Source organism: Chaetodon trifascialis, chromosome 16 (genome assembly GCF_039877785.1).
Source record: "Chaetodon trifascialis isolate fChaTrf1 chromosome 16, fChaTrf1.hap1, whole genome shotgun sequence".
Classification (NCBI taxonomy): Eukaryota; Metazoa; Chordata; class Actinopteri; order Chaetodontiformes; family Chaetodontidae; genus Chaetodon; species Chaetodon trifascialis.
Window position 1 is genome coordinate 17996564 of NC_092071.1, and position 22004 is coordinate 18018567.

Consider the following 22004-nt stretch of genomic DNA (forward strand, 5'->3'; position numbering starts at 1 on the left):
TTCTTTTACAGCTGTGGAGGGATTTAAAATATCTCCTCTACTGTACTGGCCATGATCCAACTCTCACTTACTCTCTCTCTCACTCACACACATACACACACATATACACACACACACACACACATATTGTATACTCACACACACACAGAGGAAAAGGGAAATAAAGAGCCCCTCCATGCCTCTGTCTGCTGTTTTCCCCTCCTCCTGCCTCCTCTAGCTCGCTGCAAAATGTGATAGATAAGAGGCTCTCCCCTCTCATTGGCCCTCGTCTTGTGATTGATAGCTTGCTGGGCCCGCCTCGCCGGTCTCTGTACATGGATCGGTCTGCTGCCAGATCCCCAGCATCAGAGAGTGGAGTGGAAACAGGAAGAGGAGGAGAGGGGAAAGACAGGAGCCAGAGGAGAGAGGATCGGGTGAGACAAGGTGGCGAGGAGTGAAAGAGAGGAAAAGGGGAGCAGAGGGGTGTGTGGACTAAAGAGAACAAGGACACAAAAAGAGAGGTAAAAGCAGAGAGCAGAGGAGCAGCTGGATGTGCAATTGGCTCCTGGCTGAATGTGGATGTGTTAAATGCAGTGTGGAAGCAGTGTGAGTGTGTGTTTCTGTCTCCTGTTTGTGCAGTGCCTGTCCACATGTGTTGATTTTTTGTGTGTCATTGTTCTGAACGATCTGCCTTGGCTGAACATGCTGCAGTGTGTGTCTGCTGAATGCTGCACGTTCATGCATGAAGCCCACACACACACACACACACACATACATACACACACACACACACACACACACACACACACACACACACATGCAATGCTCACATGCAGAGACATAGTGCAGGGGCAGAAATGTGAACTGATGAATGTAGTGGAGGGGAGCTGTTGCGGTTACTCTTGTTTTGTGGTTACATTTGTGCTCTGGAACGTTTAACTGTTGAATATCAGCATGTGTGTGTGTGTGTCTCTCTCTCTCTCTCTCTGTTCGTGGGAGGTGTACAGTAGTAAGAGGCCACCAGTGTGACCGAGTGTGATGATTAATCTCCATTTAAAGTCATGTCCAAACTGTGTCACACACAGCTCTTAGCTCCGCTGAAAGTTCAGCTCTGTCTCTTAAACACCTCTCACACACTGGCTTTGTTGTGTTCTTGTAAAACATTTGGCTCAAATATGAATCTCCAGACACTCATTTTTGACTTAAAATAGAATAAACAAAGGGTTTCTATGGTAACTACTGCTAATGTACAGCATGCACCCGGTGTATGCTTTCAGTTGATATGATTGCCAGCTTAGGTAACCACCTGGATGTGTGATTCTAGGTTACCATCCCTCACAAGCCAGCTGTCAGATGCGTGCGCGTGCACACACACACACACACACACACACACACACACACACACACACACACACACACACACACACACACACACACACACACACACACACACACACACACACACGTGCCTCCAGTGCCTTATTCGAACCTGTTAACCCACTTCATTGTCTTTGTTCACAAACAGCTGTACATTTTGCATTGTTTGCAAAAGACACCCCCCTTTCTTGTTCTTGACCTTGCCTTGGTACATTCCAGCACCCCTCAGAGGGCTATGCTTTATGGAGCATACACCGGGAGAAGCTGCTATTATAGAAAGGGAGAAGGGGATAGAGCAGAGGGAAGCGGGGCTGCGGGGATGTTATTTTTAGAAATGTGATTGATATTCGGCTCGTACTGTACATTCCCTCTCTGTGATCGTGACACTATTTCAGGCTTGAATCCAATGAAATCCTGCATGTGCAATGCTTTCAGGGTCTGTCTGTACATCGTTGCCTCTCACTTCCCCTCCATCTGTTCTCTTCACGTCTCTGCTCCTCGTGTTAGCTAGCCTAGGAGCCACCAGAGACAGGCCTGGTGTGGTGCAGCCCATCCTTCCTTTTATGGTATAGGACCAGTATCCTTACTACTTCCGCACACACACACACACACACACACACACACACACACACACACACACACACACACATAAAGTCTCAGCAAGAGATGCACATCTGCAGTGGTTCACTGCAGCTAGCAAGCAGATCCAGATATTGTGAAATATGCAAGAATGTGACAGACTGTTGATTTGTCCAAATGAGAACACAAATTGGAGTGTGTTTGCAGTGCTGCAGCAGATCTTCACTCCACAGTGTGAATTTTTTATTCAGCTGACAGAGCAATTGCATAGAGGCTGCAGACGTTTGAGAGGAGCGAGCAGAGAACATAGAAATGTGGAATTATACATCAAATCCTATAGACTGTCTACACTTCCCCCGTCTCTCTTTCTCCATGTCAAAATCACACACACACACACACACACACACACACCGGCAAACACTCGCCTCCTTGCTTGAGGCCTTGCTCCCAGCTCTGGACTAAATGATATCATCGGTTGCCAGGGATACAAGGACACAGCGTGCAGAGAAAAGGGAGGGTGAGGCATAGGCAGAGCCATACACATAGCCTGAAAGAGAAAGGAGGAGGCTGGGATATTGGGTATCAAGAAAGAAAAGAGCCTTGTTGAAACAAGTAGTGAAGATAGCAAAGGTAATGGGGCAAGGCCATGACGTGGAAAGACAGAGAACAGAAAGCCTACCAGCTTGCCAAAGGTTACCGGCCCATTCTTCCTCTCCTCTCTCTCTTTCATGTCATTTCATTCTTTCTTTGTCTGGAGAGGGTCAGGTTTGCAACACTGCAAGTGTGTGAGAAAGCATGCGTTGTATGAAATGACACACGAGAATATAAAGGAAGAGAATGGCGGCAGTACCTGACGGATGGAAGAGAGACACTGCCCTTGATTTGAAACAATAAAACCTTCCTGTCTTTTACATCTGTGCACCGACTGACTATGGTATTTCCTCACTCTCCCTACTATGTGTGTCTGTGTGTGTTTGGCAGTGAGCGGAGGATGAGCATGTCTATTTAAAGGGATCCGAGTCTGCTGTCTTGCTATTCCTGACTGGCAGCATCATCGAATTTAGACCAGAGTCTGTGTCCCCTTTTCTCTCAGTGCTCAGTGCAAGGTAAGACTGGTGACAGGGATACACACTTGCACACACACGCACACACACACACACACACACATGCACATTTATGCTGTTAGGTTTTAGATAAATGCCTCCAATGTCCACTTAGCAACAGTATCGGTGTGGTGAAATTGCAAAAGGTTAGACAACCAAATGAAGTTTTCAGCAGAGACGTGAACGGACGCATGGACATCCCTCTGTGGTGACAGAGACATGACCAGGGTTTCCTTGGTGACAGAGGAAGACAGGAAGCACACCAAAGGCTGCAGACAGCAGGTTTAACCTCCTTGTAGGTGTCAACTAAACACCCTGCAGCATAATACATTAAAATATTTACCTGTAAAGCATCATGTGCATACAAATATTTCACTATAAAAGTTAGAAACAGAATAGTAATGTCTTAGATGTCATGCCCACATTTACAGTAACGCAGTACGCTCCTGTACTGTACTGTTTACACTGCACATTCTTTTCTCCAAGTTATCTGACTGTGAAGCAGAGAGTGTACCTCAACAGCAACTTAACCCCTTTTGCACATGACATCATTTGGCCTTGGAGCTAAATTCCAGATGTCTGGAATTAACCCTGCACAGATGGGTTTAATATTGGGAGCACAGAGCCATTGTTGTGTAGAGTCAAGTTTAAGCTGCTGTTGACTGACGGCTCCCCCTACAACACTGCTATGTATGTTCCAGTGTGCAACAGGGAGGATCGACAGCAGATGGTATATCTGCTGTCTGTGCAATGTTGCTCAAATGCTAGCAAGCTCAGGATTGAATGCATGGTAAGATGTCATGTCAAAGAAAGGAAAACTGTAACACACCATTTAGAACTGTTGTAGCACAGCACAAACTGTGAAACATAGTTTGCAAGTTGATTTGAGCACACAGAGAACTTATTTATTACCATTCAGGGTGGACAGTGTTGTGACATTAGCATAAATTGCCTTTCTGGGACACAGACCCAGAAAGGCAAGTCTGAGGATAATGTCAAACAAAAAGATCCTGAGCAAAGGAAGCTTTAGAGCGGCTGATGAAGAGGTTATTTCAGCCTCAGCAGAGAATTGTAGAAGCTCAGAAAGCAGATTTCAGAGGAACAGGATGTGATATGAGGATTAGAGTGGATATACCCAGACGTGCAGTGTCTATTGAACATGATGACATAAAGTGCTGCATGTTAGAATAAAGGTATGCAGTCATACTTTCTTGTGTGTTAGCATTGTCACTGCTTACACTGTCATGTAAGATGTACATGAAAGTCTTTTGTGTCCTTTCTCTACTCTAAAAATAAATCTAAATGCAGTTGACTCTAAAAAGCCTGAAGCCACAGCATTAAGAACAGTCTGGCTTCAGTTGCTCTAGCAACTGGTTGGAAATGGACTCTTGAAGAGGTGCCTCACTTAGCTCATTCAGCATTCACAGAAAGGTTACTGCAGCACAACTGCAACAGTCTAACCACAAACAAACCTGTATGAAACAAACATGAAGCCAGAGGGAAGTGGTAACATGTTGCACAGCAGTTCTTCATGCTATCTATAAATAGCTGAGGAAAAATAATGCATATAGAGATGCAACCTAGCTTCAGTAGAGCAATGCTCGCCTCAGCCTGCAGAGTTGATCTTTACAAGGTCAGCTAACCTCAACACAATATACGGTGTTGAAGTGTTTGGCAACAGCAGCGGAGACAGTCAGAGATCATCTCTGTCTGTGATAAAAGAGATGACTGCATGCAACAATTGTCTTTTAATCAAAGTGAAACAAGTCAATAAAAGTCCAAATGTGCAGAGGAGGCTAAGAATTAGCAATTGTGATCGCACAGTGAGTGAACAACTTGAAATTCTGCAGAGGCACAACCAGCCAAAAACCTGACCTGGTTTAGTGGTCCAGGACTCAGCAGGTAGCTGTAGAGCTCTGTGTGCCTGCACCATAGATGGCTGAACTCGCAGCTGATGGATCGGATGGAAGATTGAATCAAAGCTTTTACTATACAGTGAGAAAAGAAGCCCACCCAGTTTTTCTCTCTGCTGTTCTTTGTTCTGAAAGCGAGGTCGCCATGGCCCATCGTCTTAGTGCCATGTTCTTTTTTCTGTCATTGCATGGCCACTGGCTGTGGAGACTGCTGGGTGGGAGTGATTAGAGAGGGGCTGAATGCACAATGCAGCTTTGGCTGACTGATGATATGAGCACTCAACACATACAGTGCAGCAGGAAAAGACAGGAAATAAAATCTACTGGAGGTACACAAAATTACACTTTGGTCTTGATGTAAATCACAGACCCACAAGGATAAAAAGCTTATTTGTTATGTTGCCAGAACAAGAGCTTTTACTGTGTAGACATGCTATAGAATTACATTTCTCTCTCTCTAGTCACATATTGATTGCATCCCTCATCCATGTGTCTTCTCTGCAGGCTGCTCGTTGCTCTCAGGTGTGAAGTGGAGGGCCTCCCAAACACAGACCAAGACTGGTAACCACAGAACATTTGTTTCTGCCTCTGTACTTCGTGTGTGTGTGTATGGCTGTATGCATGAAAACATGTAGCATCTGCACCACTGCAGTACTTTCTAGCATCACAGTAGTACATACTGCGTTTAAGTTTTGCAGTACAGTACTGCAAAAGCACTGTCCAATCAAGAAGTTATATGAAGGTATATATTATTGTCAACATGGTGTGTGAAACAAAGCTCAGCAGTTTCTGCAAATGTCACAGATAGTGGAATGATGGAGATGCAGAAATGAACCTTGATCTTCTTTCCACCTGCTGCTGTAATTGGATTTTACTTGTCTTGATTACAGGGCCCTTCCTGTAGGCCCTATCAAATAATCAGTCAGTGTGTAGAGCAGTCTTGTGAGTAAGCATCAAGGAACTAAATTTTCCCTTAATTTGTGTCATACATCATTTAAGTATAAGAAGTAGTCACAAATTAAAACAACGGGGAGTGGCAGGTATTGTCACTGCATAAGCTAAGATTTGATTGGTTGAAAGTGACAAGACTTTGGTATTGCATTTTATCTGGTCGGAGACATCATATTTATTCATTTGTTTATTTATTTGTTCAAATCTGAACCCTGTACACATTAAACATCATCTGTGTTTTAGGCTGCATGTATCACCCAGCAGAGCTGTACTCTGGCCGTAACACATGGGACTCCTATCCAGCTGGAGGACCTAACAGAGGACAATGGGCTCCTGTAAACAGTCGCCCCTGGAGCCACACAAGGTCAGCAGCACCCTCATACACACTTACTGTGTCTACAGTGTTATCTTTTATTTGTAAAATGACAATAGTCCATTCTCAGGAGCACACATATCATTTCAGATACAGAGGATATAGCCTCTTGTTTATTTACTGTACAGTAGGAGTCGTGCAGCATGGTAGTCATGCACACCAATCTAGACTTCTAATAAGACTACACTAACCTTCACTGCAGCCAATGGGGACATTGTTGCTATTGCAGTGAAGAAAGCAGATAAAAATGTGCTGCACACCTAGACAGTTGGACTGAAAGTCTTCCGGAAAAGAATTGAAACTCAGTGGGAGTGGATAGCAGAACAACTTGAGGCTTGAACTTTCCCAACAAAGGTCATTCCAGCAGGTGGGACTCCAGCCTTTGTTGTCTGGGTTGATTCAAGATAAGCACCAGTTTAAAGGACTGGCTGATTAACTGAAACTGTGATGAGCATATTCATGAACAGCTCTTATTTCAGCTGCAGCTGTGAGCATGAGCCCATCTGCAGTTTAAACAAGCGGGACTCCAGTGAATGAAACTATAACTTCTTCAGCTGCAGCTGAGAGAAGCTTCAATATAACCGTTCAGCTGCAGCAGTTGAGGTTGGCTCTAATGAATATGGTTGTATGTGTAGTCTGGTTGTGGTTTTGGCAGTAGTAACAGTTGGGACTCTGATAAAAAGGTGTGACTCCCAAAGACACACACACACACAAAAAACTGTTGTCCAATCCATCTGAGAAATAACACCACAAGTCTCCTTTCAAGGTCAAATTACAGACAGTATTCATGATGTATGTTTTTGTTTATAGCAATAGAAAATGAAAAAATATCAATTATTGGGTTATCCAGTCACCTGTTTAAAAAGTTCAGTAGGGTCACAATGACAACATCACCCTGTGCATGGGGTTAAGTGAACCTTTAGCCAGAAGTGCTTTACGACCTAGCTATGCAAATATACTTTATAGTCTGTGAGGTCAAAGGTCATTGTTGTAAAAGTTGCCGTTTTTCCATATGACATTAAAATGATGTAACGAAAAAGAAACACCCCTCAAGTAACACCTCATTTTTGAGTGATGCAAAAATCATTAACAAGAAACCTTTGATTTTGACATTCAAAGAAAGAGTAAAGATACAAAGCAAATGCTTGCAGAGAGAAACTGAAACAGCAGTCAAGGAGAGCAAGTAAGTTTGGCTTCAAGCCAACTTCTAGCCTCTACGAACAAGGTTCAGAGCACCCAGATTTGTTATATTCTCACATGAGCTGTATATGTTCAACTCTCTGCTGCATTATTACCTTCAGACACTACAGATTTTCTGTGTTTTTTGCTACTGCAGATGCCAAGAAGGGCGCAATCAATCACATCATCTGCCATCAAGTCGTCTTTATAATAGGTGAGTAAATCAGTATAAACAGTATTCATACTCTGCATTGTAAATGTGCATTTTGCAGCTTTGCCACTTATAGCACCAGTCATCTTTCTTAAATAACTTATGTACTGCAATGTGTTTGGTACTGAAACCAACTGGAAGCATGACTTTTTAAAACAGCTGGAGAGCCAACTTCATTTGTCACTTAAGCAGCAGAAAAGTTGGTCACTTCATGCCACCATGGCTATAAATATTCACTTGCTGTATAAATTCCCATTTGTGTCATATGTGTTTTGATTCAGTGTCTACATCATAATACTTGTTAATTAGTTCAGTTGGTCTTTTGCTTAGGGGGGAGAGAACAGTCAACCGTGTCCAGGACAAGGGCATCTCTAAGGGGCACAGACAACCTCTACGTCTTTGGGATGGCAAAGAGCGACCATTTGAGGCCCAGAACTGGCATCACAATTCCACACGCTCGTTCCACACCCGAGCTGGCACGAACAACGGTTATCTAACAGGACCAGGAGATCGCTACGTAAACTGGGACAACAGTGTCAGCAACTCTGTGGTGAGACCTGCGGATGTGGAACCATATTCTTTTCAATGGAGTTCATATTGTTATTGAAGCTAGAAGTGTGTCATCTTTGACTTTATGATTACGACTATCCTTTTTCTCTCTTTGACTGATAGCACGGGGGTCCTCGCCTGCATCGCAACAACAGAGAGATCCAGTCCCCACCAGAGAGATGGGCCCCATCAGACTGCCGCAGGAGCTTTCCAGGCAGAATGATAAACAACAGACCAGGACCCTGGAAAAGGCCAGACCTCCACCAGCGGCGAGACCAACTGCACCAGCACAGTCCACCCCCACAGCACCCTCTATCTCCTAGGGAAGAGTGTCCAGCCAAGAGGAGAAGGGACTCTGGCCCTGATCAGGTAAAGTCTGTTTTCTAAGTTAAATGTACACTTCATTTCATTTCTGTGCAGTAGCACCAAATCCCATCCACTGTGACAAGATATCTATGCTTCTCTGTTTAGTCATCTCATCCTGGATCAAGGCATTTACCTTTACTTGCCCACGCCCCATCACCACCTCGCCATCACCGCTGCAGCCAAGACGACTGGAAGCCTCTTAATGACAGGGGGGGTCCTTGCCACCACTCTGACCACAGGACCTCAACAACACAGCAACAGGTAAGCTTGTGTAATAAATACATGAAACAAATATGTTGATCATTGTTGATTTCTCTTATTGGCTGTGTTGCAGGAAACCTCTAAACTGCGAGCTGGAGGACATAGCTTCAGTAACAGTAACCTAGCAACTCTAAGCCAGAGCTGTGGCAGCAGACCACCACATCATGGAAGCAGAGGGAAGGTCGACCGGAAAATCTCGTCTTCACCAGCAGACCACACCCGTGTGCCTTACAGCCACCAAAACCATCATTACCACTATCAACGGCACACAGGCCACCCCAGAGCCCTACAGCACAACCCGTCACTACACTCTCTTGAGGACTCGCGGAGCCATCACCACAAACAAAGCACAGTGAGAATTACACTTTTAAATAGCATGAACACACACATATATCTGTCTGCTTTTTATATTACACCCTCTTTACTCTTACTAAATAGAGTGTGTCTAAGTCAGTATTTGTTGATTCATCAAGTACATGGGGGTAATAGAAATGAAGGAAGCGAAAGCTTTCGATATCTCCTTTTTCAAACCTGGTCCATGTCACCAGGCCTAAGTTGCTCTTAATATTATTTGTTTCAGTGTAACAGTGCAAATATATGGTTTTCAGTGACTGATCCCTGAACAAATGTCTTAACGGATATAATGCTACCTCTGCAGGAACCTCAGCGCACTCATCAAAGGGTCATTTCAAGGGATCTGGCCCTCGCCAAGTCTTCTGGTGCAGACTCGCCTCCCTATTCATCCCTCCTCTGCAGTACTAATGATGGAGGCTCTACTGCCAGCAGTCCATGTGCTCCTTCCAGTCCCTCTTCATACACGGTGGCGATTGGCAGAAAAGATCCCTCAGTCATTCGTCAGTGTAGTCCTGGCCTCAGTGGACAGCAGAAACTCCAGGGAAGCCCTAATCACACCCTGAGACCTAGCCTGACATGTACCACATCTCTTCCATCTCACGCTGGTCCAAAATCCAGGTTTTCAGACGTCAAATACAGAAAGACCTCACAGCCCCTCTGCTCAAGACAGTCGCCCCACAGCAGATCAAGAGTGAACAAGCCTGAGAGGGAGTTGGAAGAACACAAAAAAACAGATAAGCTGGTGAAAAAGGAGAGAAAGGGTGAAGCTCAAAAGACAAACAGAAAGGGTGAAGAAAGAAAAAGGCGGAAGAAAAAAGAGGAAAAAAGGTTGGCTGAGAGAAAAAAGAAGAGGGATAAAGTGGCAAAGAAGGAAAGAAGGCTTGCCTTGAAAAGCAAAGTCATAGAAAAGGAAATGTTCACTTCCACCTTTACTTCCAACTTCTCAGGAGAGGCTAAAATGAGTAAAATGGAGACTACAACTCTGTCTCCGGAGAATCAAAGCCAGCCACCGCCCAAACACAAGCACAGGATGAGGAACGAACGAGCAGAGAGGACACACAGGCCATCCACAAACACTCCTCATTCCAGCTGCACTTCACCACAGCCATCCTCCAAATCGGAAAGTCTCAAAATTCCCAAGAAGAGCAGCAACCCCCAAAAACCTCCTGCCAAGAAACAGCCAATGCAAACTCTGCCCAGGAACACCAGTCCCAACCAGACCAGCAAGAAGCCCACCACTGTCACCCAATCAACAGACGGACCAAAAGCAACGCTCAATGATACACTCCCTTGTCTTTTATTTAAAGCCTTAGCACCTCTCACTACAGCATGCTCTATTAGCTTAGAGCAGCCCATGCATGGCAAAGAAGGAGGGCAGAGAGGACTGCTCAATGCCCCAGACCTACAGCCTGTGGCAGTGATGGGAAACTTGCATGAAATGGGAGACAATCTTGCGAACACCCCTCCTGTTCTCAGCTGGCAGGGCTCTCCAGTGTCAACTCTGGGAGAGGATGAGGAGGAGCTTGAAAACGGAATGATAAGTAGACCTGTTCTCCAGCCCAGCCCCACCCAGTGCTTGTCCCCTCCACCTGTTGATGGCGAGAGCATTGATGATATGAATAAGAAGCATTGTGAAGGTCCACCGGCCAATCATTCCCACGATGGCATATCTGAACTCTGTAATCTGTCTTGTGCAACGGAACCAGTTACTGAGGATGAAAAGGAAGAAGAGGAGGAAAACAGTGGGGAAACTTCTGGCTCTCTTCTTCGTGAGCTTCAACATCATAAAACAGGTTTGGATGATGTCTTCAAGAGCCTGGCCACTTTTCTGGGAGGCCAGAGGGTCACATGCCGAGGTGGTCCTTTCGGGGGACCTCTTGCTGGCGCCAACAGAGGAGTGAAGTACTCTTCTTCTCTTGAATTGGGGCCAGAGATCCACTGTCAAGAGGATCAGGATTTCTCCCCCAAATCAGATCCCACAGCATCTTCCAAACCTGGTAATCAATCACCAACTCACGCTACCTCAGATACATGTTTGAAATCCCACAGTTCCACAGATCTGATGGAGGCTGTCACGGACACTCCGGCACAGCAGAAGCAGGAAGAAGTTGAGATTGATATAAAAGAGAAACCAGAGGGCAAGGAAACAGAGATCTTCACTAAGAGAACAGAGCCGTCTCTTCTGGACGGGTCACTGAGTGCAAAGCTGAGACTGACCACAACACATACAGCCTCTTTCACCAGCCTCATTTCTGTCTCCACCAAGGAAGAGAGAGGAAAGAGTGAAAAGACCCAACACATAGGTGCAGACAGGAAGAGAAAACAAAAGGCTAAAGATGGAGGAAGAGAAGGAGAGATCAAGATTAAGATAAAGACAGAAGAAAGCAGTGTCATCTGTCATAAAAACAAAGCAAATGAAATAAGTAGTTTTAAAGAGGGGGATGTTTCATCCTCAGTGCTCGTCATCTCCAGCAACTCACCCAGACCTCTCAAAGACAGAACGAAGGGCCAGATTCCTCAGGAAACTCAAACCCTGTGTGGCAAAGACACCCAGAGAGAGGATGTGGACATTGAGAACATTGAGGAAAAGATACTTACAGAGAAGAAAGAACATGTTGTTGAGTTAGAAAATAAGATATCCTCTGCAGATGGAAACATAAACACCAAGACCCCTAGCTCAGTGTCAACTGTAACAATCAACACATCCAAATTATGTGTGTCCACATCAGCAAGTAAACCTCCCTGCTCATTAGCTCCAGTTGACCCACTAAAACTGAAAGCATTGTCCATGGGCTTGTCTAAGGAGCTTAAGATCCTCTTGATTAAAGTGGAGAGTGCTGGAAGACAAACGTTCAACATATCCGAGGTTGAGGAGCAAAGAATCCCACTCTCCAAGATCAGCATCGAAAACACGGCTACCGAAGTGATCAGAGCTTGCAAGTGAGTACTCTGACAAAGATACTCTTTGATTAATAGAATTTTGACAGGAGAGTTTCAGGGTGGCTTTCATATCCAGATTGGTCCTTTTGATGCATTTTGTCATTTTCTTCCAGGGCGACAAGGGTGAAGGGGAAATTCAAGGAGTCGTTCCTGCTTCCCGCCTTCTCTGTTAAACCCAGTATTTCCATTGATATCGCCATACCTCGAGAAAAGCTTAACCCTCCTACACCAAGCATCTACGTGAGTCCACACAGATTACCAGTACTCAATCCTAAATACATGTTTTTAGCCATTAGGCCTGCAACTAACAGTTCTTTTCATTATTGATTAATCTGCCGATTATTTTCAGAATTAACCTGTTAATCATTTAGTCTATGAAATTGTGAATAATCTCATAACATTTTACTAGAGCCCAGAGTGACATCTGCTCATTGCTTCTGCTGTACAACCACCAGTCCAAAGACTCTGCATTTACTGTCACAAATGGCAAAGAAAAGCAGCAAATCCTGAAATCTAAGAAGCTGGAACCAGCAAATCTTTGACGTTTTTGCTTTAAAGATTAATTTAATTGATAATCAAAATAGAAAAAATAGAATAGAAATAGAAATAGCAATAACTGTGTGATGCGTTGGTGCAAAATTTCAGACATTTGTCTGAAAGGTTATTACTCTGGTCATCCCATAAATTTTTAGTTACCATCAGAATTTAAACTAGTCTCTTTGACTAAAGCTAATGACAGTCCTTTCAGCATCAATTGCACTTTATGTTTGGTGCTAATTAGCAAATGTTAGCATGTGAACATACTAAACTAAGATGAAGAACATGGTCAGCATATACATAACATCAGCATTCTAGCATAGTCATCTGGACCATGTTAGTATAATGCTAAGTGTTACCTCACAGAGGTCTTTGCATGGCTATAGACTGTTTGTCTTGTTCTTATATGAATAAAAGACTTTAAATTTCCACCATAATTTTACTGAAAATTAAAAATTTTACTAAATTGAAATGAATTATTTGTTGGATCATTGTTTTGATAGCATAAGAGAGAGCTGCCTTATCACATCTTGTTTCACGACATCTACAGTTTTGTATCAGTAGTATCAGTATTTATTCCTTTACTGCATTCAAATGTTTCTAACTACTCTTTTTTTTTTTTTTTTTTTTTTTCCTGCAGTTGGAGAGCAAGAGGGACGCCTTCTCTCCCGTTCTGCTCCAGTTCTGCACTGATCCCAAAAACGCTGTTACAGTCATCAGAGGCCTTGCTGGCTCTCTCCGCCTTAGTAAATTTATACACCATACTCATCACAGCTAATTTATGCCACTCCATTTACTCTATTTAGCCCAACAGAACTGACCAGATTCCATTCACTCTAAAGTTTTGGTAATTAATAACACATTGCCATTAATTAGAGCCATTTGTTTTGTGAAAATTGTCATGCAAGCAGCAGGGAAAGAGAACAAAGATGGGACTGAGGCATTTATTGTTCAGATATAAATGAAGGTTGTCATTAAACTGTGGGGTTTATTTTAGCTGCAATAGACATTTTAAACATGATCTTCTAAACGTTTGATCATGTTGAGTCTATGGATGCTGCATCTTTCCCAATCATTATGAGAGCAACATGCAAATATTGTGGGGGTTGGGGTGAAGATTAGACAAACAAGGCAAAACCTGTCAGGTCTAAGAAGTGCCGTGTGTATAACCAAATAGGGCAGCTGACAGCAGCACATTCTCACAGACACATCACAGTCACAATTCTTTATGATTCCTATTTGAATGCAGACCATGTATGCTCAGCCATGACATGATGCTGGCCCACTGCAAGGCTGTGCTATGATCCAGGGTTGTTGCTTTTAATGCATTTGCATATTTCAGTGTGTGTACTTTACAATCCTCTCGTACAAATATGCTAATCTCATTTCTATTCTTACTCCTTTTCCCTCTATGTCATACTTTGATGAAGAATGAAAACCAATTCATGTTTCAACACAATGTTAAGCTTAGAGACTGAAAAAATAAGTAAGGCAACATAACTGGGATAGAAACAGTTTTAAGTGTTTAGAAATCCCAATGCCTTGAGAAATCAAAAATTTATCAAAAATTAAATTCACAGTTTGTAAATTCAGATTTATCTGACAGTTATCTCTGCTTTCTTTTCCCTATGTGAGACCTTGGTCTGTTCTCCACCAAATCTCTGGTGGAGGCCAATGCGGACCACGCTGTGGAAGTGAGGACTCAGGTTCAGCAGCCCGCTGATGAGAACTGGGATCCCAGTGGTTCGGCGCAGACGTGGCCGTGCGAAAGCAGCCGCTCACACACCACCATTGCCAAATACGCCCAGTACCAGGCTTCCAGCTTCCAGGAGAGCCTGCAGGTAGACATCTTCCCTCATGGCACATGCATACATGCGCACAAATGGTTTAATGTTTAGAGGATGTTGATATAATTAAAAGCATCATGAACTGACTTAAGCCATCCTGTAGTACAACTTTCATCCTAATGGAGTCAAAAACCAGATATGCTTGCTTTGCACTGGGCCTCATTGAAATACCACACGTTCTTACAAAGCATGTACAAGCCATTTAAGAGTGTCCTCATACTCAGAATTGAGGTATGTATGAACCTCACGAGTGTGGAAAGAGGCTTAGTCTGACTTCATGGTGTTATTTCTATGAATATCTTCTTTTTACTCTTCTGTAACTTTTTATGAATAAAACCCACAAACACAGCAGAACAGGTAGCTTTATAGAACCATACTAGGGCTCTTGGTTATGCTTGTGATAGACATCATCTGAGTCACTGAAAGAAGTGATTTAGTTTGTCACATCGAGAGAGTTTGGTGAATCCAGGTTCAGGAGAAGAATACAACAATGTCCTTGCACGAGGCCCATTGTGTGTCAATATTAGCACCAGAGAATAACTATAATAAACACTAACTGTTGGTTCACTTAGATTAATATGTTTCTGAAGAAAATTTGATTTCAGTCTTTCTTTGTCATCTCTGGTGTATAACTGCTCTTGAGCTTCCAGTAGGTTTCAGCATGTTGTTTTTGATGCGGCTGGAAAAGAGAGGAAGAGGATGGTACTGGAAATATATGCAGCTCTGTTTACTTTTGCCAGTGTGAAACGTGGTTAGAATTCTTTGTTGTGTACATATACCACGACTGCAGTGCAGTATAGTTACTATGATTGACACATTTATTTTCCCACAATTAGTTCAGCCCTTTGCACCACAGTGATCCATTATTAAACATTCCTCCCATAATCCTGCTAATTTCAAGAAATCTCTATAGAAAAGCAAAGTAAACATGCCAAGTGCATGGCCTGATGAAATCCACACAAGTGGCAGGTAAATAATGATCTATTTCACATATTGTTTTTCCTAATGCATTTTTAGCTAAGCTCATGTAGATGTGTTACAGGAGGAGAAGGAGAGTGAGAATGAAGAGGAAGGAGAGCAGGCCAAGCCCTCAGACCCATCAGCCACTACAAAAGCTGCTCTGACACAAGCCAACAGTAAAGCTGCTCCCGTCTTCAGCAAAGCCCAGCCTGCTAATGCCAACACCACACCCAGGTTAGCACGAACCTGTCATCAGTTTGCATGAAGAATTCACCGTTTCAATGCGTGAACAGCATTCAGCTCAGACTTTGTTCTTCTCCCCAGCTCAGAGCAGAAAACAGTGGGAAAGATCATTAAATTTGGGACCAATATTGACCTCTCTGACCTTAAAAGGTGAGATTATGTCATAAAATTCTGCCCGTTCTACCTGCGCCGAGCTACCCTTCAGGATCCTTGTTGTTTTACATTACTCATCATATGTGTTTACAAGGTGGAAGCCGCAGCTGCAGGAGCTTCTGAAGCTGCCAGCTTTCATGCGTGTGGAATCCAGTAACAACATGCTCAGCCACGTTGGTCACACAATCCTGGGCATGAACACCGTGCAGCTCTACATGAAGGTGCCAGGCAGCCGCACACCAGGTCAGTGTGCGTCTGAAGTAAAGTTTCAAATGACAGACAGTGAATAAAATGACTGCATCTCTTTTCAGGTCATCAAGAGAACAATAATTTCTGCTCAGTCAACATCAATATCGGGCCTGGTGACTGTGAGTGGTTTGCGGTCCATGAGCACTACTGGGAGTCTATCAACAGATTCTGTGAGAAGTGAGTGAAGAGGCTGTTTGATTTAACGTGCAGCAAGAAGCTGCAGTGTCTGTGCATGAATGTGATCAATTGTGTCCTTCAGGCATGGAGTAGACTACCTGACGGGGTCCTGGTGGCCAGTCCTGGAAGACCTCTACAGCTCCAACATCCCTGTGTACCGCTTCATTCAGAGGCCGGGTGACCTGGTTTGGATCAATGCGGGGACTGTGCACTGGGTCCAGGCGGTGGGCTGGTGCAACAACATCGCCTGGAACGTAGGACCGCTCAACTGTAAGTTACGAGGACCAGAAAACAAGAGAAGAAGAAAGATTGCAGCTTAAAACTTAATAGTCAGGTGTCCCTTGTCTGGAATTCAGAATGAGATATGCTGTTTAATATGCTGCCCTCTTTCCGCTGTTTGTGTGTTTTTTGCTCTCCCAGCGTACCAATATCAACTCGCCCTGGAGCGATTCGAGTGGAACGAGGTGAAGAAGGTTAAGTCAATTGTTCCCATGATCCACGTTTCCTGGAATGTTGCTCGCACCATCAAGATCAGCGACCAGGATACCTTCAAGATGATCAAGTAAGATGTCTCTCTGTGCGTGTGTGTGTGTGTGGCAGCGTGTTTGGTTACATCTTTCACTATCTGCTCCTCTGTGTCCCTCAGACACTGCCTGATGCAGTCCATCAAGCACATCCAGATCCTGAGAGAGCAGCTGGTGGCTGCAGGGAAGAAGATCTGTTACCAGAGTCGTGTGAAGGACGAGCCAGCCTACTACTGCAACGAGTGTGATGTGAGTCCCTCCTCCTCCTCTGGCCTCCAGACACTATTTGTGTATGTGCTGTGGATGCATTACAAACATGATACTCAGCGCAATACCACACCTGTGCCCGTGCAGGTGGAGGTGTTTGACCTGCTGTTTGTGACCAGCGAGAACAGCACTAAGAAGAGCTACGTGGTGCACTGTGAGGACTGTGCCCGAGCTAAGAGCCCATCGCTGGCAGGAGTAGTGGTGCTGGAACAGTATCGGATGGAGGAGCTGATGAAAATCTACGACAGCTTCACGCTGGTCAGTATCGCTTTCTAATCTTGCACAGTAACAGTGATGCCAGAGAGGTGATGACTTTGAGACACGATCAGGTTTGAACCAGAGTTCATGTTGATTCATGTATATAACACTGTCAGTCAGTGCAAAGGCGGAGGGCGATATTACAAATCACACATCAGATGTGCCAAAAGCTTGAAATCATAACTGAGATGAGTTTAAGTACAGTGATTCTTGCATGTTTTAACTTGTTGTGTATAATTTGTGTTCACTTTCTGTTACTCTTGACCTTTTTCCAAAGCAAACCATCAGATTTTAGATTTCCTTTCTTCCGGTCCTCACTGTTTCAGGTCATGTCAGAAAATCTGAAAATCAACTTAAGTCTTGAAGCTGGTCTGCAATTGATGATGCATTACAGTGAATGCCTGTGCGTTTATTTGTTGTCCCAGTTTACAATATTGCCTTGTTCTGTCGCTGCGATCAGGGACTGTTTTGAAAGCTTCACTTTGTTGGTGCAGAGGAAGATATTTCAAAACAGACTCCTCTGCTAACGGCTGCACTGTCAGATAATCAAAACCAAATCAAAATGGTCTTAATTTTGGACATGCTTGAACATACAAAGCCACCACTGTGCCTCCTTCACTGATGGCTGCAGTAAAATCTGCTAAATACATACATGACCTCAATAGTATAATACCATCCATTCTAACACTGTATGTTGTATCATCTAGTTTTATTTGGTATGTATGCTTGTGTTCATGAGATAAAGTTAGATTCAACTGAACATAAGTGTTGTTCACAAGAACTGTTAAATCACAAAAACAAAATAAATGCAGATATCTGGACACAAAATATTTCACAAAAATGGTAAATATACATAATAATCAGAAATTATTCACAGTATTTTCTGCAAATTTGGTATTTATTGATGAACTGCTTAAATTGATCCAATCCAAATGCTCTAATTGTTTTCAAATCACAACTTCATGTGCGTGCGCATGCGTGCGCACACACCCACCCACACACACACACACACACACACACACACACATAATTCTGACAAGTGGCCAGCTGAACTGTCTCTCCCTCTTTTTCTCCCCCTTCAGGCTCCATCTTCCTTATCAAAGTGAGGACTCCTCCCTGGTGTCTTTCAGCCATAACCAAAACTCTAATGGCAGCACAAATGTCGTCTTCAAGGCAATCTATTCCTGAAAAACACTCTCTGAATCAGCCAATCACGTTTACTCAGTATTGTTTACATCACACAGTAAGGTATGGATACTCAGCCAATCCAACTATAGCTCACTGTCTTCCCCATACCAGCTGCTGATTGGACGTGTGTTTTGAAATAGAATGACTAGACTGGTACTTCTTATGAAAAGCATTTCAGATGTGTACAAAAAAAAGAAATGTGAGCACTGCTAGCACTGAAAATCAGGTTATATGTTCAACGGACACTGCTGTGATTCAAAAGCGTCAAGTAGCCGGTTCTGTGTATTAATTCAGGTACTTTTATGCAAATTCAGTAGAACTTTTTTACACCAATCTAGTTATTCTATATGTCCATGAATTTGCTGTGATTCTGTTGTACCAGCAGGGGAATGGCTTCACAGGAGAAGTAGCTGATTGTCACATTTGGCATCGTATTGGTTCCTGTTTTTGTTTGGTATTCAGGTAAACTCTGACATTTGTAATTCCTGTCTGTATACTCTTTGAGGTGCTATTCCAATCTTATTTATTCTCGTTAGATACTTAAGAAGTTTTACCAGCCTAGAAGTACACCACATTGGCCTTGCGAACTGTATTTAGAGGAGAGGTAATTAGAGGATTAAACACCCATAAATAAGGTTTTATGTAAGTATTAAAAAAAAAGTGAATCAAAAACTTTTATCAGTTTCTCTAAAATACGGGTTTACTAGAGGACTAATATGGTTTCATTCTTAGTTGGAAATCCAGTGTGTAGATGGAAAAATTCAATTTTTTTGTTTTCCAGCGAAGTCCAGCTAAATAGTCTTTGGTGTGGTTTCTTTGATACGCCCAAAAAACAGACATAGTGTGGTTTTTATTTTTGGAACGGGAAAGCGATCCCAGTTTTATACCTCTTTTGTTGCTATGTTCTTGTTTCTAGATGACAGATAAAATAAATAATTGTAAATTGTGAATGAATTTATGGGATACACAGTGGTGTGCATAGATGGGCTAAGGGGGGTGGGGGGTTGCCATTGATGTTTGTGTCAATGAAGTGCCCGTTACAGTCTGAAAAACGTCCAAAGAGACACACAATCATAATCCTATGATGCAAAAGCCAATGAGGCCAAACAGATGAGCAGACTGAATGGCACCTCAGTGTTTTCATTTTGTCCCAAACATCCATCCTGACGAGGTCCACCTCCATGCACTGCCAGTTTCCAGGTTAACAGGTTGAAGAGCACATAAATTGAGACATGACAAGAAAGAGCCAGTCATCACTTTTTTCCTTCAAAATAAAGGTCTTATTTTGTTGAGGCTACATAGTCCATCATTTGGCTTTATATGTTATTATAATGCAAGAGTGACTAAATTTATACAACAGAGCCTGACTGACACTAGATTTTTGAGGCTGATTTTTATATTGTTAACAATACAAGCAAGCAATAGATTTTTTTTTTCAACAAAGACATAGCTTTGATAATTCTTGTACAGATCCCTTGGATTTTTTTTCTTTTTGAAGAAGAAGAGCATTCATGCTCACTGCTCTAAACGACTTACCTGCAATAAGCTAATATCGGCTGATATATTGGCCTGGATGTTATTGGTCCAGCTTTACTTCAAAGTAAAAGATTTGATTCCTGCATACAGTTTGATCATCACTTACTACACTGGATTGTATTCACATGCAGTGATTTGGCTGCATAGGTTTGGCCTGTTTTTTCATAATTTGAATGAAACGACAGCTTTCAGATCTTACCCCTGCCCTCATGAGTCTGTGCACACCATTTACTGTACATAATGTATCTGTTTTCAGGTTTACTAGAAGACTTATGTAGTTTTGTTTGCGATCAAAAATCTAATTTGTATATGGTCAGATGTGTCCACCTCAGTCACTTGTTTTTGTTGTTGCTATATTATAATACACCACGAAGATATCCTGTTTCACTCTAGTTTAAATTACTGCAATGGGAATTTCTTCCCACTTTTATACCTCTTTTTGTTGTCAGTTTCTGTTTTTTGGAATACAGAGAAAATGGAAAATTGTAAATTGTGACATTATTTATACTGTACATGGTTGTTTTCTTATATATTTATTGCATATCAAAGGGTACTTCACTTGATAAGGGGCTACAAGGTATTTTAAAATGTAGTATGGTCATAATGTGTGGATGGGGAAGTGCAATCAGAGGGCGGATTAATTTTCATGGTGCTAGACCCCTCCTTGCCTCAATGCCCCCTCATTAAACAGCATATAATGATGTATGAACAGAAGTCAGTGATCGAACTCAAACCAACCGGTTGGTGCTTAGAACCATTTCAACACAGTTGCTTGTAACAGAAATGGAATGATGTCTTTGTACTGTATCTAACAGATAAATACAAGATCTTTTAAAATGTTTTTTTTTTTTCCATTGTATGAAATTCATAATCTTGTGAGGCGTTAGTGGTTTTATGATGAGCATTAGCAGTAGATGTAATTCTTGACACTTTTGCAGAGACTTTTAGGGATGTGACTTTTGATGACGTCAAGGTTTTGTTTTTTTTGTGTCTTGTCCTCATTATTAGTATTATTTGAAGGATGTAATGATGCTCTTTTTCCTCTTGACTTGTTTGATTTATGCTGCACTTATTGTTTCAAAAAGAACTCACATAGAAGAAAACCTGAGCCAGACCTGTCTTAAATCCCTCTGTGGTTTTTCTGTGACATATTGTATTGTTGTTCAAGAAAATAAAATGTTTTGATAAATTATTCAACGACAAGTCGCTTCTTTTGATTTTTCTTTCTTTCTATCACCAGTTGCTGTGTGGTGCGGGGAGTTTCACTGATTTCTGCAGGCATTCATGTATATATGCCCACCTCAGATGTTCAAAATGATATGGTGATATGAGTTTGATTTGTTACAAGTTCTCAGGGAAGCATCATCAACCGCAAACATTTGTTGTTTTTCACTGCACGATTTAAAACATTTTACATGCTGCTTCTCATACAATATGTTGTTAGAAAGCAGGTCAAAGTTTTCTCGTGCTTTGTCATCTCAACATCAACTTGATGGATTAGTGAAACATTTAGTGCAGACAATCGTGTCCCCGTGATCTCCCTCAGGATGAGGGTGGTCACTGTTCATCAAGCACCATCACCAGGTCAAAATGCTGACTAATGATGTTCCCACCAGCCTCAGCTGTGCTTTGTGTTTACTGCTAAATAGCAAATGTTAGCATGTCAATAAGCTAAAGTAAAAGGGTGATGAATGGGAAATGCAGCTGTTGTGCATTAGCATGTTAGCACTGTTGCTGTGTGAGCATGTTAGCATTTAACTGAAAGCAGTGCATAAGTGCACCCTCACAGTATACTTACTCTTGTTGTCTGTTCTCATGTTTGAAAGCATGTTAACATGTGAGTGAGTCTGCATACAGCGTTTCCATCCTGGGTTTACACTAACAGTGCCTGTCTCAAAGATCTTTCATCTTAGTCTTTTTCTACAGAGGA

The 22004-nt window shown here is 42.7% G+C and overlaps 1 protein-coding gene across 2 annotated transcripts; it reads left to right on the top strand.

The window, feature by feature from the left end:
• Positions 1 to 332: 332 nt before the first annotated feature.
• On the top strand, positions 333 to 18736 carry kdm6bb (lysine (K)-specific demethylase 6B, b). Of its 2 annotated transcripts, XM_070982771.1 has the most exons (22): positions 333 to 500; positions 2917 to 3041; positions 5456 to 5512; positions 6146 to 6266; positions 7612 to 7668; positions 7996 to 8215; positions 8338 to 8583; positions 8686 to 8841; positions 8915 to 9193; positions 9500 to 12135; positions 12249 to 12375; positions 13313 to 13418; positions 14308 to 14513; positions 15562 to 15713; positions 15804 to 15872; positions 15970 to 16118; positions 16187 to 16301; positions 16384 to 16571; positions 16722 to 16863; positions 16948 to 17074; positions 17180 to 17350; positions 18433 to 18736. In XM_070982771.1, the coding sequence occupies exons 4-22, from the start codon at positions 6151 to 6153 to the stop codon at positions 18454 to 18456; spliced, it is 5286 nt and encodes a 1761-aa protein (XP_070838872.1). In that variant the 5' UTR covers positions 333 to 500; positions 2917 to 3041; positions 5456 to 5512; positions 6146 to 6150; the 3' UTR covers positions 18457 to 18736. The 2 variants fall into 2 exon arrangements, 1 of the variants encoding a protein (XP_070838872.1); XR_011603172.1 differs by lacking the exons at positions 15970 to 16118; positions 16187 to 16301; positions 16384 to 16571; ... (2 more) ...; positions 17180 to 17350; positions 18433 to 18736 and having other exon boundaries at positions 15551 to 15713; positions 15804 to 15871.
• The last annotated feature ends 3268 nt before the right edge of the window (positions 18737 to 22004 follow it).